We start from the raw sequence: 17,821 nt of genomic DNA, 5'->3' as shown, positions 1-17,821 counted from the left end.
CAAGGCGTTTAGAATCCTCGGGGGCACAAGGGGAGCTGGGGAGGGCCACAGACCCCAGCCCGGGAGCATTGGGGAGGCCCTCTGGAGGTGAACCTGACTGGGGCCTCTGAAGGGTGAATAGGAGTTGGCCCAGCCGCCGAAGGTAGGGAGGGCTGGGGGGAAGAGAAAAGGTGCTCCAGCCATACATTAAGCTCTGCTGAGTGACGGGAACAGTGTGTGCGGGGTGGCAGAAGTGAGGTAAGAGGAGGAATCTGGACCAGAGTTTGCACTGTGTTCCCAGGGTAGCAGGGAGCCATCAAAGGTGCTAGAGCAGGACAGTGCCACCCACAGATCTGTGTTGAGGGCGACAACTGTGGCCCCAGGGTGCAGACGGGATGGAGGCAGGGGCTGTGAGTGGGCACGAGATGTGGATCCGCTGAGGCAGGGTCCTGCTGTGGGCAGCAGCTGGGTGGGTGGGCAGGGCCTGTGGGTTCAGGAATGTTAAGGCGGTGAGTGAGAGGGGGAGGGAGGGTGGGCCAGCCTGGGGTGGGCGGGGAGGAGGGCAAGGCGAGGCGAGGGTCCCAGCAGGGTGGGCCTGGGCTGAGCGGTCCATTGCTTTGCCCATGGGGGTAGGGCAGGCATCCCAGGCTGGGTTGCAGCCCGTGCAGAGGCCCCGTCAAGAACCTGTTCAGGTTTATACTTGGAGGTTGAGTCTCCCCTTGGGATCTAGGGCCCCTGTCACATTTCTGACAGGCTTGTGGTTGATTTCAGCCCTCTGCCCTGAAGTCTCTGCTCTGGGGGTGGAAGTTGGGCCCAGAATCTGTCACCCTTTTGTAGTCCACTATGGCATTTGCACACAGGGATGGTTCTGGGCGCTCTGCATGTCCAGGGAGGTGACAGTCTGGGTGTCCAGGGAGGCCTCAATTGCACAGGGCCAGGGAGAGATGGGGCTGGGGTGATAGTCACCCCAAGAGACCCCCCTGCAGGGCCCCATACTTCATGGGGTTCTAGGTCCTCACACCAACCCTATGTGGTGTGTGCACATCCCCATTTTACAGACAGGGAAACTGAGGCACAGAGCTGTCCATGAGTTGCCCTGGCCTGTCCCTCTGCGCGTGGTGGAGACGAGGTCTGGCCCTGGGGGGACCTGACCCCACACTGTGTGCCCTGCTTTGCTGTTATCCAGCCCAGCGCCTGCCTGGCACTGGGGTTAAGTGGGGCGGGACCAGACACTTTTCAGCTCTCAGCAGACTCGGGGATTCCTTTTTGGGGTGTTTTGCTTCAGTCTGTTTCCTCCTAGGCAGAAAAGCAGGCCCTGTGTCCTCCTGTCCTTGGGGACCTGCAGGGTGGCCTCTTGGGACCATCTGGATGTGATGGCGTGCGAGCCTCATCCCACATCTCCAAATGGGAGATGCCCACTGTGGGCAGGCGGTGTTGTCAGGGCAGGCGGCTGGCATTTAGCAGCGGCCGTGAGGATGTGAGGTGCCTGCACTGTGTGGCTGCCTCCTGCCCGGATGGGGATGGGATGGGCTGAAGAGGGTGGGGAGATGGCTTGCTTGAGGATGGGACAGAGCCTGCTTCCTGGAGGAGTTGTTTGTTTTTTTGTCTTGCTTGTTTTAGTTTTACTGTGGCAAAATACACATAACACAAAATGTACTATTTAAACCACTTGTAGCATGTAGTTCAGTGGCAGTGAGCACATTCATGCACATGATTCTGCCCCCATCACCACCACCATCCCCAGAATCTTTTCATCTTCCCGAACCCTGTCCCCATTAAACACTCTCTCCCCATCCCCTCTCCCGGCCCAACCCTGCACCCTTTATTCTACTTTCTGTCTCTGAGTTTGATGACTCTAGGGACCTCATATAAATGGCATCATGCAGGATTTGTCCTTTTGTGACCGGCTTGTTTCACTCAGTGTAGTGTCCTCAGGGTTCATCCACGTTGTAGCAGGTGTCAGAATTCCCTTCCTTTTTAAGGCTGGATCAGGTTCCACCGTATGGATGGACCACATTTTGTTTCTCCATCCATCTGTCGATGGACACTTGGATTGCTTCCGCATTTTAGCTATTGTGAATGATGCTGCTATGAACGTGGGTATGCATATATCTCATCAAGACCTTACTTTTAATTCTTTTGGGTGTGTGCCCAGAAGTAGAATTGCTGGATCAGATGGTGGTTCTCTGTTTAATTTTTTGAGGATCTGCCACACTGTTTTCCCCACGACTGCCCCATTTTACATTCCCACCAACAGTGTACGAAGGGCCCAGTTTCTTGACATCCTCACTAGCACTTGTTTTCGGTTTCGTTTTATTTTTCTTTTTCTTTGCTGTTTAAATAGTAGTCCTCCGAGTGGGTATGAAATGATCAGGTGAAATTTAAAACTTCATTTCGAAAGAACTGATTTCATTGAACTTTGCTTCTTTCTCCCCAAATAAGGGCAGAGACAAATGAAACGTTAATTACTAGATGTTTTACTCTATTAGGAAACCCTGTGCAAAATAATATCCCAAGGGGCTCAGTTAGCTGTGCCAACTTTCTGACTGATAATCAGTGCTGTCTGGACTTGAGCTCTCTAGAACCTTCTTGGCAGGAAAGTCCTCCAATGCCTTCAGACTCTGTCCTTGACTGGACTTCACCGTGGGGTCTTTGTCAGCAAAGGGTGGAATGCTTGTTCTCTGAGGAGCTGGGGACTGAGCTCTTAATAGGGTCCAGTGACAAAGGTCTGGACACTGGAGATTAAAGACTAACTTCAGATGGGAATCGGCCGGGATCTAACTGGGCTCATTGAACGTTTGAAGGAAGGCCTTTCTTTCTCACGGCTGGTGAATCTTTGAGTTGAACACGATGCTTTTCCACTGGAGATATTTATAACGCGGGCGAGTTTTGCTGCACCCCTGAGGATCCACAGCGTCTGTGTCCGTGAACCCGCAGGCGGCTGTTTCCTGCTCCGCAGGACTGTCTCCTCCGTCTTTAATTTCCCGTGTTATTTATTGCTGCGGGACAGACACCCCAAACTTAGTGCTGTTTCCTGTCTTGCGATTCCGTGGGTCAGTGGTCTGGGCAGGGCTCTCGGGGCTCTCTCTGCTCCGCATGGTGCACTGGGGTCACTCGGGCAGTGGCGTTTGGTGGGTGGCCTCAGGCACGGCCTGGGGCCCTGGTGCTGGCTGTTGGCCGGGACACCTCAGTTCTCCTCCGGGCCCTTGCCCTCCAGCAGGACAGCCAGGTTTCTCACAGGGTAGCTGGTTCCAAGAGAGCAAACGTGGGGGTCTCCAGCCCCTAAGGCCTCGGCCCCAAACCCTAAGGAGCGTCCCTCGGTTACTTCCTGTGGCGCAGACCCCGGGAGAGGGGAGTGGCCCCGCCTCGGGGTGGAGGATTCACGGACGTGGATGAGAGGAGGCACGGGGGGCGTCGTGGCAGTGACCACACCGGTACAACGTGGCAAAATGGGTCCAGGCCCTAGCTTGCCTCCCCTCCCCCAAAACAGACGAGCAAACAAGAAATGAGGAGAGCCCTTCCCTGGGGATGGGAGGGGGCCTGGCTGCCTCCACGCCCTGCTTTCCATCCACACTGAGCGTGGGGGTCTCCTGGGCGCCTGGCCCTGGGTTAGACACAGGGGACTGCGAACGACTCAGTAGTGGTCCTGCCTCAAGGTGCTGGGCCTGGCGGCCGGGACGGCATCAGACCCGGGAGGTAAAGGGTCGGGGGGTCTGCCCCAGAGGAGGTGTCCCCTGAAAGCATCACCGGGTGAACCGTCAGGAAAGGCCATGTTACCCGAGAAGAATCTCAACAGGCGAAGGGGTGTTACGGGTGGCTGAGGGGAGTCGTGGAGGGGGACGGCCGCCCCGGGGGAGGTGTGTCAGGCAGGCTGGGCACACCTAGGGAGCTTGTTGCCCCCAAAGCCTGGGGTGGGGAGGGGAGCCATGGGGCAGCAAGAGGTCGCCGCTGGGTCCGGAGGCCTTGTCCCTTGGTTGTGAGGCTCAGGCGGGCCCTCAGAGACGCACGGCCCCCCACAGGAGCCCCTGGAGCCGCCGCGGAGGCCGGGTGGCGGCCGGCTCAGGCTCGGGAGCTCACAGACGCCCGTGGAATGCCACCGGCTCCGCTCCCCCCGTAATGTGGTTTTTTATAGTCGGGGGACTGACTGTGCCGAGGCCTCTGCCAGCTGACCGTAAGCTCCGGATTAGAGGCCTGGCCCCGGGGAGCGGGGGTGGCCGGGACGGGGCCTCCGCCCTACCCGCCCGCCATCGGCCAAGGTCCCGGGCTCGAGTTCTAGGTTGGGAGGGACCATCCCCCAACCCAGCCCCTCTGGGCAGCGAGCCTTGTGGGTGCCCCTGGGGGCCCCCAGGGTGGGCCTGGCTCTGCGTCTGGTCAGACTCTCCGTGGTGCCAGGACGTGGCCCCTCTCTGGGCGTCCATTTCCTCACCTCTCGAGCAGGCGCGTCACTGGTTTGGGCCCTGGTGGCTGCCGAGGGGCACGGCGGCCTCACCACGTGTGAGACTGCCCCGGGTCCCTGGGATTCAGTGCCGGCGAGCGTAACCGGGACAGTTTTAGTGTGCCGCTTCCCCGTCTCCCCCGGGCACCCTCCTTCCAGAGGGAGCAGGCCTTTCTTTGGGCAGAGGGAGGAGGGCGAGGCACCGAGGGGTTCCTGTGTGGTGACACCACGCCGGGCGTCCAGCCCCCATGACCCGGTGTCCCCATTCACTCCGCCATGGGACTTCATTCACGCTGGCGGGGCTCCGGCCCAGCGCAGGGCCCTGCGGCCGCTCCGCCCTGGCATCTTGCAGGCCCACGTGCCCCCTCCACCCGAGCCCCCTGGGCTGGGATCCCAGCCGGGCCTCCCCTCTGTCAATGGAAATAATCAATAAACCATCAATAATAAGAATAGAAAAGAGTTTTATTTGAGCCAAACTGAGGACTAGCCTGGAAACCTGCTTCCCAGATGACTCTGGAAAAGCAGGGTTTTCAGCACAGTTTTATATCTTGTTAGAACAAAGAACATCAAAGAAGGCAGGGTGACATTTCTTCAAGGTTTCAAAAAATAATAAAAATAAAAAAACAGACCAGCGCGTACACAGAGAGTCAGCGTGGCCTTGGCACCTGGGAGGGAGGCTTACCATTGAAGGAGGAGGGCGCTGGTGCCCCAGGAGGAGGGACATTTATTTAATCTTTATGTTTAACATGGACAGTCTTTACTGCTGGTCGATGTGCCCTTTTCTCTAATAATTAAAGCAGATGTACAATTTGATAGACCACAAATAGGCTATTTTAGTTAGCATCAAATTCAAGTGAACTCGTGTATAAGCCACGATGACTTTCCCGTATCTCAGTATGTAAACGTGTCTTTTATCACCTCTGTGGGTGCGAGCCCCGAGGCTGGATCTCAGCCCTGCAACTGCGTACCAGGGGCTCCAGTGCCCCCCACCCAGAAAACGAGCCCGGGAAGAGGGGAGGGGCTTTGAGGTGGGCCAGGCTTCTTCGTCTGCAGGGCAGGTGCCACCGCCTGTGTTTTGCCAGCTTCCCCTCGCCACAGCCCGGGTGAGGAAACCAGCTCTCGCAGCCGCCCTCCTGGACGTGCACCCCCTGCCCACCCCTCAAAGGAACGTGGGCCAGAGGGAGGGGCTGCTGGGCTCTCCATGCAGCCAGGGCGCCCTCCCCGGCCTCCTCCGTGACCCCCAACCTCCAGAAGTCGCCCCAGCTCCTCTCACCGGCCCGGGAGACGAGAGATGGCTGACGGCTCAGGGCCAGCGGGCAGGACGCCCTCTCCCACCTTGCTGATGCTGTGCAGCCCGGACTCGGGCTGGGATGGTGCCCTCAGGCCTGGGAGAGCCAGCCTGTGGCCTGAGCCGCCTGCATGGCTCACGTCACCACAGTGCCGTGGGGACATCGCTGTGGTGCTCGGGGGGAGGTCTCACGGGTTGGCTCAGGCTTTTGTGGGCAGTCCCCGCCCAGCGGCCCTGAGCCCACCCTGCAGGGGCCCCACCAACCCGAGCTCTGGCCAGGCTGACACCGGGGTCTGTCCTCCCTCTGCAGGGGCTGGGGTCTTCTTCCTGTCCTCGGCTGAGGGAGAGCAGATCAGTTTCCTGTTCGACTGCATTGTCCGCGGCATCTCCCCGACCAAGGGCTCCTTTGGGCTGCGGCCTGTTCTCCCAGGTGGGTGCCGGAGTTGGGGAGCCTGGCCTGGCGGGAGGGTCAGGTGGGCTGCTTGATCTAGGGCTCCCGGGGGCATTCACACCGGCACAGCCCCTCCTCCATGGGGTCTGAGCTGCTGGGACGCTCAGAGGCCGAGGCTTCCGGTTGGGACAATTACTGCAGCTGCACCAGGTGGGCCAGCAAGAGGCCCGAGCCCGAGACCCCGAAGACCTTCCAAGCCGGCCCGTCTCCCAGACCTGGGCTGGGTCCTCACCTGAGGTCGCTGGGGTCAGGACTGGCTCCATGGGAGCCAGAGTTCGGGCTGGAAGTCACCTTGTGAGCTGGGGTCTCAGCGCATCGGGTTGGTAGGTGCCAGGGCTGCGTGAGCTGGCCTGGTCTTCTCTCCCACTTCCCTGGCTGTGGCTGGGACACTGCTCTTCAGGAGTCCTGGACCAGGGATGCGCTGGACCGCGGAGGGCCACGCTACCTAGGCACTTCCTCCCACAGGGTGAGGTCTGCCCTCCCCTCGGGGAGGGCGAGGAGGCCCAAGCCCATGGGAGGGACAAAGGCTGGTCCTTGTCATCGCAGCTTCCTTTGACGAGGCCCTCTGGGTGGGTGGTTCCCAGGGTCACCGATACTCCCCTCGCCCCAGTGAGGCAGTGCTTGTCCCCTTGTCCAGGTGGGAGACCAAGGCCTGTGGCCGGGCAGCAGGTGGTCAGTGAGCTCACATCCGTGGCCTCCTTGCATGGGCACCATAGCCAGGTCGGGGGCAGGTGGACCTCCTAGGGAGACAGTGGCTGGCGACGTGCCAGGTCCCCTTTCTCCCAGCGTGGGCCCCTCAGCCCCGCAATCCCCCAGGCGGGCCCGGGGGGCGGGGTGGGGGGCGGGCTGGGGAGGAAGGAGGCAGTTCATGTGACCAGAGCCTCGCCGCCCGGGCTCTGCTGGGTGGTGCGGCATCGCCCTCTGCTGGCGGCTTCCCGCATTGCAGCCGCAGGTAGTGGTGTGGGTGGCCGGGATCAGACCGGGGGCTGGCGTGGATGGGGCAGGTGTGGACAGCTGAGGTGTGGATGGGGCTGGTGGGTCCCTGCTCGCTGAGCCTGGCCGGTGTCGTGTTGAAAGACTGTGATCTTTGAGGACCCTTGAGATGTGGCCTCCACTGGGTCAGCAGCCTTAACACTCTGAGATTTGGGGGTGTCTTCTCAAGCTGACCACTGCTCGGTCAGACCCACTTGGGCACCAAGGCCCAGAGGCAGGACCTGCCTCACATACAGTGGGGAGGGGGAAGGGGAGAAGATAGAGTTCCGGGGTCCACCCTGCCCCAGGCATGTCCCGTGCATTCCCATCTTGGTCCCATTGCGCGTGGCGTGCACTGTCTCTGCTCCCACGTTTTGCAGCCTTGGCTGTGAGGTTCAGGGAGGGCAAGTGGTGGGGCTGTGAGTTTGTCCAGCGCCAGCGTCCTGCTGCCTCACCAGCAGCAGGAGGGTGTGCCAGTGTCCTGACCCACTGCAGGACTGTCCGCTTCGGGGAACATCTGCTGGTGGCGAGGGGGGGCTGTCCTTGGGCCCAGGACACAGGATTACCGGGGACCTGGACGGGGGTGGTTTGAGTACCCTGAGCTTGGTGTCTGGCAGCTGGGGTGCTGGCGTGGGGAGGAGCTGGGGCTCCCAGGGGCTCTGTCGTGGTGTTGCGACTGGACCGAGGTCCACACGGCCCTGGCTGGGGTAACTGTGATGTCCTGAGCAGTGGGCGGGCTGCGGGGACAGGGCTGGGGCCACCTCTTCGCTGACTGTCCTCTCTGCTGCAGACCTGAGCCCCGGGGGCCCTGCCGTGGAGGAGCGAGTGGCCCAGGAGGCCCTGGAAGCCCTGCAGCTGGAGAAGCGGCTCAGCCTCCTCTCCCACTCCGGCTGGCCGGGCAGTGCAGGTAGGGCCATGGCCTGGGCCGTGAGGGAGGGCCAGTGGCCCTGGGGCTGGGGCTGCCCCTTTAAGGCAACCTCCCAGCTCCTGTTCGTTCATTCATGCCCCTCCCTCTGTTCGTCCATTCGTTCTCTCACTCATGATGCCACACTCACTAAGCTCCAGCCTGGATGCTGATCGTAAGCATGGTGCCGCCATGGGTGCTGGCTGGTGGGTTGGGTTTGAATTCCTTCCCAGCCACCGGGGTGTGGCCTGGTGAGGCTGTGGCTTCACCGTCTGTGCCCACACAGAAGGCTCAGGGGTGCTGGCTGCCAGGAGCGAGGCCCCTCAGCTGCTGCGCTCCGCGGGGAGATGGACAGAAAGGGCCGGCAGCCCTCGAGGGGACGCTGCAGCTCCCGGGGGTGGTGGATGGGGGGCTACACTGGGGTCTCCTGGGCCAGAGGCGGGGGAGCTCTGCGGGCCCTCTGTCCTGTGTGATTGTCGCCAGTCCCACGGGTGCAGAGTGGGGATGGTGGCCTCCGTGCAGGCCCCTAGAGCTGGGGGCTCAGGTGTGCACGGGCTGCCACCTTCCTGGAGAAGGGGCTCACGTCTGGTTCCCAGGGGGACGGCAAGGAGGGGACTGGTGTGGGCGAAGGGGCCATCTTGGGTGACGCTGGGTGTGGAGGTCCAGGCAGGGTGTGGGTCAGCCATCCCAGGGTGGCGACTGGAGACCAGAGAGCGCAGGCCCTCAGCAGGGCAGAGGCGTGGTGGGGCTAGACATCAGCTCCCACCGAGGCTCCCCAGCCCACCCCGGGCAGCCCGAGCCCCACAGGAGTCTCAGCCCCCGACTCTCCGCTCAGGGGACGACCGCAGCCTGTCCAGCTCATCGTCAGAGGCCAGCCACTCAGACGTCAGCGCCAGCAGCCGGCTCGCACCGTGGCCAGAGCCGTCCCTGTCCTCGGCGGGCGTGTCGCCGGAGGGTCTTGGGCTGGTGGCTGCCCAGGCCCCCGGGGAGGCCGTAGCGGGTGCCTCGAGGCCACCCCCCAGGCCGCTGCGGCCACGGCAGCTGCAGGAGGTCGGCCGCCAGAGCTCCTCGGACAGCGGCATCGCCACGGGCAGCCACTCCTCCTACTCGGGCAGCTTCTCGTCCTTCGCAGGCAGCAGCCTGGACGTGTGGCGCGGGGCTGACGAGCTGGGCTCCCTGCTCAGCCTGCCGGGAGGCGGGGTGCCCGAGCCCAGCCTGTGCGCCTGTGCCCCCGGGGCGGCCGAGTACCAGGTGCCCACTGCGCCTCGGCCCCACTACGACACGCCCCGCAGCCTGCGCCAGGTGGCCCGGGACCAGCCCCCTGCCACACAGGGCAGTGCCAGCGACGGAGCCGCCGGGGACTCTGGCGGCCGTCCGTCGGCGGGGTTTCCCTCCGGCTGGCTGGGCGAGCGACGGCGGGGACAGGCGACAGAGGCCCCGTCGGGGCCAGGCGAGCCCTGGGAAGCGGGCGCCCCCCACGCAGGGCCCCCTCCGGCTCTCTTTTCCGCGTGTCCCGTCTGCGGAGGACTGAAGGTAAATGCCCCTCCCTGAGGGCGGTGGCTGCGTGGTGGGTGGTGCCCTCGTGGGGCTGGGCTCGGTGGGGCGGCCTGGGGGCCTGGGGATCCAGCCTGCAGGGAGGGCTGCGGACGCAGCTGGAAGTGCGTTCTGGAAGGTGGGAGGCTGGTGGGGGGCCGGGTCGGGGGCAGCAGAACCCAAGGACCAGGTGCCTAAGTCAAACAGGAGCCTGAGACTAACCTCCCTACGCGTTGCGTTGTGTGTCCGAGGGGCTTCACCTGCTTGCGTGCACAGGTGGTCTGTCCTTTGGGGGGAACGCTGAGGCTCAGGAGGCCCCGGGGACTGCTGGGGGTCTGGCTGTCCAGACCCCAGGACCCCGACGGCTCACTCACAGCCGCCGCTTCCTGAACCTGCGCGCTCCAGGGGGAGGGGCGGGCAGGGAAGGGCAGGGTCGGGGTCACTTGCCAGGAGCCCCCGGGACAGTGCGGGCAGCGGGCGCCCCCCTCCGCCCTCCTGGCTGAGCCAAGGGCTGGTGGTCAGGACCAGAGGATGCAGGGCTCGGGCTGTCCGTTGGCATTCAGGGGCCCCAGGCGCTGCCGGTGGGTTGCCTCCGGGCATCGTGCTTCTTCCACGCCCTCCGTGGTCGGCTCAGCCTGCTCGCCTGCATGGATTTTGGCTGCGTGGCCTGGTTTGTCCATTTGCGCTACGATTCCAGACGCCCCCGTGGAAGGCGAGGCCCGTGTCCGTCCAATCTGGGCTCCGGCCGGCTGCGTCCCGCACACAGCTCACCTGTAACTGTTTCGCTTTGTACCTTCACTGTTGGCTGAAGCCGTTTGTTGCTCTTCACATTTTTAAAACCTGACACTGTTTGTAATACATTCTTAGCCTGGAAATAAAATTGTTTTTTCTTATCGTCTTGTCCTTTTCCATGTGGCCAGCTCTGTCCACCTCCCACCCTGGCCCTCCCAGTGGGGCCTTTAACTGTCTCTGAAATCCAGGGGCTCGGCCTCCTTTGGCCCATGGGTCACAGAGCAGGGAGAGGCCTCGCCTGTCTGTTCAGCCTTAAGCCTGAACACGCCGGAGGCATGAACAAGGAGAGCAGCCTCAGCACACAGGCCTCGTGCACGTGTGCATGTGTGTGTGGTGTGTGTGCCAGCGTGTGATGTGTGCATGTGAGCGCTTTCACTTGCATGCATGTGTACTGTGTGTGAGACGTGCACACATGTGACATGCAATGTGCATGTGTGCCATGGTGTGCATGTGCGTGTGTGCATTTGCATGCACGTGTGTGGCGTGTGCACATCCTGTGTGCACGTGTGTTACATGTGTGGTTTGATCTGTGCTTGGGTGCCAGGTGTATGCGTGTGCCCACGCACGTGTGTAGCCTGTGTGATGTGTGTGCACACGTTCACTGGAGACCACAATGCGGTCCTCAGTGGTCCCTTAGGCTCAGGCAGGTGGCTCCCTGTGTCCAGTGAGGGTGGACACCCTACCTCCTGGGCCAGTAAGGGTCCTGGCTCTGAGCCTAGAGCACCCTCCCCACCCCTAGTCTCCCCTACGTGGGCAGCAGAGCTCCAGGGACCCCATCAGGGTCCCCCTGCACATCCCGGGAAGCCACATCCCACCCTGTCACACCCATTTCACCCTGTTCACCACCGTGTTAGAGAGCAGGGGGGCCCAGGTCCCTGCGGACGCTGAGGATCAGGGTTCTGGCCAGGTTCCTGCAACACTGCAGTGGAGGGAAAGGCAAGCTGGGGCCCTGCCCGCCGGCTGGGTGGCCCCAGGCAACTCATTACCCGTCTGAGCCTCCTCCTTAGATAGGACAACAGTCCTGCCTGCCTGGGCCCCGAGGGGCCTGGTGAGATGTTGTATGTACGTGTTCGGTGGCTGCCTGTCAGTGGGGCTCGACGCACTGCTACTGTCGCCTCCCCAGAGGGACCCACCAGCCTTGTTGCAAAAGAAAGAGGCCGGGAGGTGCTGGTGTTGCGGGCTGTGGGGAGCGGCCCTGGAGGCCTGGGCGGCCCGCTCCGGCCAGAGCCCTCATCTTCCAGGCCCAGCCCCGCTGCGCTCCCACGGGCCCTGCCCGCAGATGGCCCTCCCTCCACCAGAGCAGGTGGTGGCCCCGGTGGCCGAGGGACTTGCCCTCCATGTGAAGCCAGGGAGGGCTGGAGCTGGGCGTTTGGCCTGCCCCTGGCCCGTGCGGGCGCCCTGTGAACTCTGGTCTCCTGGACCGAGGTCGATGGCCAGGACTTCAGGGAAGAGCCATCGGAGGGGCGAGGCGGGAGGGGTGGACCGTGGGCCGCCCAGGTGAGGGCTCGGGAGCGGTCGGAGCAAGTTTGTGGAGGGGACAGGTCCTGGGCTGGAGGGGCGTGGCCAGGGCCTGGGCCCAGAGGAGGGAGGGGCCCTCCATGAGAGTGGCCACTGACCACCACGGCCCTTTGGGGAGGCGATGGGGTGGCTCAGGAGGAGGACCTAGCCCCCAGGAGGGTGTGCCTCAGTTTCCCCTGCAGCCCAGGGCAGCCCAGGGGCACGGAGCCTCTCACCGGGTGAGGCCAGGTGGGCCGCCAGGGTAGCCCCGCAGGAAGCTTTTGGTCTCATCCCCTATCTTTCCGGAGCTCACGGGGTGGGCCTTGCACCCCTGGCTGGGAACACCTGCTTCTGCACTCCTGGGGCCACCAGCTTCACTCCCCCTCCCTGGGGTGGGGTGGGCTTCTCAGGTGCCAGGAATGGCAGGGCTGGGGGCAACCAGAGAGTTGTCATCGCCTCTCCAGGCCCCGTGCACCCACCTGCCCCCACCTGGCCCTGGCGCCCAGGGGGAGGGGACAGGAGGCGCCGCGTTTGCTCATCTCCCACGGCATGCGGTTTCGTCCTTTGGGTCTGACGCTGTGCCTGCAGGACTCGCCGCCGGCAAAGCAGGTGCCGTCTGTGGGTGGGGCTCTGAACAGTTAGTGATAGGGGCTTCTGAGGGCAGCCGGCTCTTGTCCCAGGTGTTGGAGGTCAGACACGCCCTCCCCAAGTCCCCAAGCCTGCCCGGGCACCTTTACACAAGGTGATGGGTTAGGCCAGCCCAGGTGCCCAGCAGCCTGGCCGGGACCAGGGTCGAGGTGCTGTGTCCTGAGTTTGGGCAGCCCTTTTGACCTCCCAGAGAGCGGGTCAGGCTTCTGCACCCCTATGCCAGCCCGCAGCCCCCCACGAGACCCCACTGCCAGGCTGCCCTCCTCAGAAGCGCCGGGGATGCCGGACCCTTTCCCGTCTGGTGCCCTGGCCCTGGCTGGCCCATCTCCTACTGGGTTTGGGAGATGGAGGCTCAGGCAGCAGTGAATGTGCTGGCAGTGGGCCACCGTCCCTCCCTCCCAGTCCGCCGGCAGACACTGCCCCCAGCTCTGAAGCCCCCGAGCCCCCTTCCTTCTCGGAGTCTTTCTGCACCTCCAATCAGGCACCTCGAAGTGGCCACCCTGCGGTCTGGGGGCCTTGACCCATCTCACGGGGCCCCCAGGAGTGGCTCAACCAGGGTGCCCTGCTTAGAGCAGGCCGGCAGTGCCCGGAGCCCGGGGTGACATGACAGCCCTCGTGCATCTCATGGCTACAAACCCTGCCGCACAGCTGGCAGCGTGTGACACACGGCCACCAACACTGACAAGAGCAGCCAGGCCAGATGTGGCCTGGAGGCCCGAGCTGCTGACGCCTCATCCCAAATGCGTTTGTGGGTGTCAGGGTGGGCAGGGACCCCTGGAGAGGAGTTGGGCCCCTGGCTGGTCTCCCTGGCAGGTGGCCCTTTGTGACTCTTGGGTAGCACCCTGGCTCTTGGGCTGGGTGCAGGGTGAGCGGGAGCTGGGTGGACAGACTGACGTGTGTTCTCCTTGGTCTAGGGAGCTGCTGCCTCAGCACCTGGGCCCCCGGCGATGCACTCAGGTAGGCCTTGGCTTTGGCACAGCCTCGGGACAAGGGACGTGGGGTCACAGTGGCTGCAGTCACAGCCCAGCCAGAAAGTCTGTGCCAGATAAGACAGCAGGGGATCAGTGGGAGGAGGGTGCAGCGGGGAGGGGTGACAGTGGACAGCAGGGCGGCAGTGTGCAGCCGGGCTGAGCCCTGGCTGGGGTGCGATGGGGCCAGGCAGCGAGTTGAGGACAAGGTGGCCAAGTGTGGCCAGCCTGCCAGGGACAGTGCGTGGTCAGAGCGGGCAGGGTCAGCACTGGCCTGGAGCTGCAGCCTTTAAGAGGGAGGCTCGTCCTGCAGGTGACAGAGAACAGAGGTGATGATGCTCTGGGGACCCAGGAGTGGGCAGGGGCATCGGTGACCTTGGTGGGAGGAAGCCCAGGCAGGGAGCCAGGGGGAGACGCGGGGTCCCCTTGGAGAAGCCCCGTTAAGAGGTGACGGCTGGCAGATGCTGGCTCTGACCCAGGGGAAGGCCTGGGAATCTGGGAGAGGCTGCAAGTCGGGGGAGGTTGGCCTCGGGTGGCGTGGCTGGAGGTCGGGGGTGTGCTCTGGGCCTCATTTTCTCGGCGGAGTACAGGCCTCCTCCAGCCTGGGGCGGGATCTTTTTATTTCCTCTTCAGAGGCGCATGGTGCCTGTTTGGGGCTAGACCCCGTGGGCCAAGCAAAGCCCAGGCCCGTTCAGAGTGGAGGGCGCAGGAAGGAAAGGGCAAGGCCATGGGCATGCAGGGTCAGACAGGGGCCACAGGAAAGCCCCATGCCGGCCAGCCTAGGGTTCCCTTGGTCAGGATGGGGCCCTGAGGACCACTCCCTGATGACACTGGGCAGCGGGCAGCCTGCCCAGATGGTCCTGGATGCCTCCTGCCTGCTGTCCACCCACCCCTCCCCCTTTTACCCAGGCAGGGTGCATGTTCCAGGGAACAGGCAGGGGACAGGCGTCAGGATCTACTGGAGGATGAGGAACCTTTCCTCTGGGGTGGGGGCCCTGGGGGAGGAGGGGTCCTGGGTCCGGTGGGAGCAGAGATGAATCAGACCCAGGACAGCGTGGCCAGAGAGAGGTGATGGGTGAGACAGCCAGTGTGGTCGGGCCGGGTCTGCCGTGTGGCCAGGGAGAGGTCAGGACAGACCCACCCGATCTCTGCTTGGCCCAGAGGGTATTCGAGACAGCTCCCGAGATGCTGGCAGGAGGCTCAGTCTGAAGGATCAGGGAGGGAGATGGGAGGTAAAGGAGAGCCTGGGGGAGCCAGGGCTGGGGAGCAGCCACCAGAGGGGAGCCCCTGCCCCCGCAGATGCTGCTAGAGGCCAAGGCGGGACGGAGCAGCCTTCCTGTGCTGCCTGGTGTGACCCTGGAGATGCTGGGCTGCCCAGAACCCTCCACCCCCTCTCCTGCTTCCACTGTGGAAAATGCGGATCCAGCCCTAACACTAGCTGTTGAGCCACGGGGAGCTTGTCCACGTGACCTCAGGTCAAGCCACAGCCCTCCTTTCAGCTTTCAGGAGGCCGGGCCTCCTTCCTAGACTCCCCTCAGACCCCGTCTCAGCCCTCAGTTGGGCTCTCCCAGCTTCAACCAGGCCTTCCTGCCCCCCGCTCCCCAGCTTCACCCCTCAGCGTGTGCCCCCTTCTCCAGGCAGCCTGCCCAGATTTCCCCTGGACCCCCGGTCTAGGTGCCTCCCCGAGCACCTCTGCCTGTCATCTCGGGTTACATGGGAGCGGGTCTGTGTCCAGCAGAAGCCTTCCTCCTTCCATCCCTGTCGCCGCAGGTCAGCCCCGGGTACAGCCCGCTCTGGCTGCTGTCCCCACCCCCAGCTTTGGCCATTCCCACCAGGCTGGCTGACTTGGGAACACAGGGTCTCTCTGGCCTCAGTCTCCCCACTGAGCAAGGAGGACCCCCTCTGGCCTTGCTGGGGCGGTAAAGGGATGAGGTGACAGGCTTCTGTGCAGGTGCGGGCCTCCAGAAGGTGGTGCCCGCAGTGGTGCCCTGTGCCAGGACATGGCAGCGAGTGGGGTAGGGTCTGCCCACTGAGGACCCTCGGGCTGGTTGGCTCTCTAGTGCCCGGTGCCGGCAGAGCCAGGACCCTCCCGGGCTCAGCTCCCCCGGACCTGTGGGCAGGTGGCCAGAGACAGGCTGTCCTGTGGGAGCTTCAACCCCCCACCTGATCCCACCCCCCCTCCTGAATCCTCCCTCCCGAAATCCCACTCCCCCCAAATCCCACCCCCACCAGAATCCCAGCCCCTGAATCCCTTGGGGCCGGGAGCTGGCCAGGTGGATTTGTGTGAGTCCTTAGGCCTGGCTGTGTCGCGAGATGGGCCCTCAGGGAGGAGGGAGGAACTGGCCTCTTGCCCTCTGTTGTGGCTCTGGCTCCCCATCCCATGTGGTTCGGCTACCGGCGAATGGCCAGGCAGGGTCTTGACCCCGGTCTCCTGCAGCCGAGGTCCTTCCCTGTGGGACACCAGGGCCCAACAGGCAGAGCTCTTGGGCAGGTGGGGAAAGGCGGATCGGGTGTGCATCCAGGCACTCTGGGTCCCCACCCCTGCTCCTGTCACACCTGCCCGGAGCCCCGTTGGTGTTTGCTGAGTGAAACCATCGACTTCTAGGAAATGGGGGAGGCAGGGGGCAGTTTCTTGGATGGGGGAGGGGACTTGAAGTGCCTGGGGCCACTCTTGAGGAGGTGTCACAGCGGATGGAAGTGTGGGCCTGCGCTCAGGGAACGATGCCCTGTGGGGACTCACCGGTCCAAAGAGGGTCCTTGAAGCAGATGGGGTGAGCCGGGAGGACAGCTGACGGGGAGGGACGGGGCGTGGACAGGGCAGGGGCATCCTGCCTGGGAGGGGCAGGGCACCCGGGAGACAAGGAGGAAGTGGCCGGGAGGGATGTTTGAGGGTGGGCGGCCAGGGGCTGAAGATAGACATGTGTCCAGCGGGCCATAGGGGGCATCCCTGGTTAGCCCGCTGTGGGGGGCAGGGGCACCCCGGTCAGGGAGGGACGTGGGTGGGGTGGGAAAAGATGGCCAGGAAAACGGGGGAGTTGGGGAGGCTCCCCAGGCCCTGGAGAGGAGGAGGGCGGGACGCGTGAGGGGTGGGCAGTGGGGAGCTCTTTCCCAAACTGTCTAGGGGGTCAGCTCAGCCTCGGCCACTGCCTGGGGACTCACAGCCCCTCTCCCCGCAGGACCCGAGAGGTCGTGCAGTGAGGCGCCCACATATGTGAACGTCCCCGCCAGCCCTTCCCCCACAAGGCAGCTGCACTACTTGGGCCTGCAGCTCCAGGAGGCCGGCGCAGGCATCCGAGGTGGGTCCGCAGGGGCCTTGAGCACTGGGCGCATCGGCCCTGGACCAGGGGCTCGCGGGCACCCCCTCACAGCCCCGAAGCCCGCTCAGGCGGGGTGGGTGCGCCCCCGCCGACTCACCTGGGGCTGCTCGCAGGGGCCGGTGCTTCCCGCTATGCGCAGATCGACATCCTGGCCACAGAGGCGGCACACAGGGCGGGGGCCCGGCACGCGCAGGCCCGGGAGGAGCGGCTGCCGGCGCTGGAGCAGAGGCGGAAGGGGACCCCGCGGTGAGGCGGCCGGACTACGACGCGACCCGTCGGCTCGAGGGAGCGGCCCCGCAGCACCTCTGCTGCGTCCCGGCGGTCAGGCTCCGAGCCGAGGGTGGGCGCGCTGCCCGGGCCCGGGGCGGGGGTGGGGGAGGGTGGACGGCTCCGGGACGCTCCTCTGACACCTGCTCTGGTCCCCAGGCCGGCGGGAGATGCCGCCTGGACAGGTGTCGGGCGGCTCCAGGTGGCCCTGAGGCGGCGTCTGGCGAGCAGTCTCTGGTCCTGGGATGCGACCTGCCCGCACCTTCCCTGGAGGCGGCGGCCCGGTGACGACGATGTGTCCCAACCAAACGCATGTCCCCAACCACGGGGGACCCGGCCAGGCCCCACCACGTGGCGCCCTCTGCAGGGCCCTTGCTGTCCCCTCTGGGTCACTGCTGCCCTGCGCCTGGATGGCGTGGCCCTCGCGTGCTCAGCTGACTGCCCGCTTCTTGGGACCCATTTAGTTAGTTATGTAAATGGTTTAAAATCACTCGTGTTCCACTGTCGACCTGGCCAGTTATTTCCTGAGGGTGAGGGCTCGTGCCACGTGCCTCTGGACACACGGAGGGACTCCTGGTGGCTGGGTGGGGCTCTCCCTGTGGCCTTGGTGAGTCGTAAGGCATTTCCAAGGCTCAGCGGGCCGGTGGGCTGGTTCCCGCTCCACTGGCCAATGGGAGTCTGGATGCTGGGAAGTTCCTGGAGTTGGCGGTGGGCTTCCTGTCCTCGCCAAGCTGGGCTGTCCCACCCGGGTCTCAGAGATGAGATGGGGC

At 64.0% G+C, this 17,821-nt stretch overlaps 1 protein-coding gene across 3 annotated transcripts in view; it reads left to right on the top strand.

Moving 5' to 3' along the window:
- The window catches only part of DOK7 (docking protein 7), a 34,092-nt gene extending 17,058 nt beyond the window's left edge, over positions 1–17,034 (top strand). For 2 of the 3 annotated variants that reach the window (XM_060089387.1, XM_060089405.1), the window contains 3 exons: positions 6,013–6,132; positions 7,916–8,032; positions 8,865–9,580. In XM_060089387.1, the coding sequence (XP_059945370.1) occupies positions 6,013–6,132; positions 7,916–8,032; positions 8,865–9,580 (953 nt within the window). Of the gene's footprint in view, positions 1–6,012; positions 6,133–7,915; positions 8,033–8,864; positions 9,581–13,413; positions 13,461–14,147; positions 14,171–16,628; positions 16,764–16,897 lie in introns of those variants that run through there. The other variant, XM_060089397.1, reaches the window with a different exon arrangement.
- The last annotated feature ends 787 nt before the right edge of the window (positions 17,035–17,821 follow it).

This window comes from Mesoplodon densirostris, chromosome 1, assembly GCF_025265405.1.
Source record: "Mesoplodon densirostris isolate mMesDen1 chromosome 1, mMesDen1 primary haplotype, whole genome shotgun sequence".
NCBI lineage: Eukaryota > Metazoa > Chordata > Mammalia > Artiodactyla > Ziphiidae > Mesoplodon > Mesoplodon densirostris.
The sequence above is the reverse complement of the archived record's forward strand: the minus strand, read 5'-3'. Positions and strand labels throughout refer to the sequence as shown.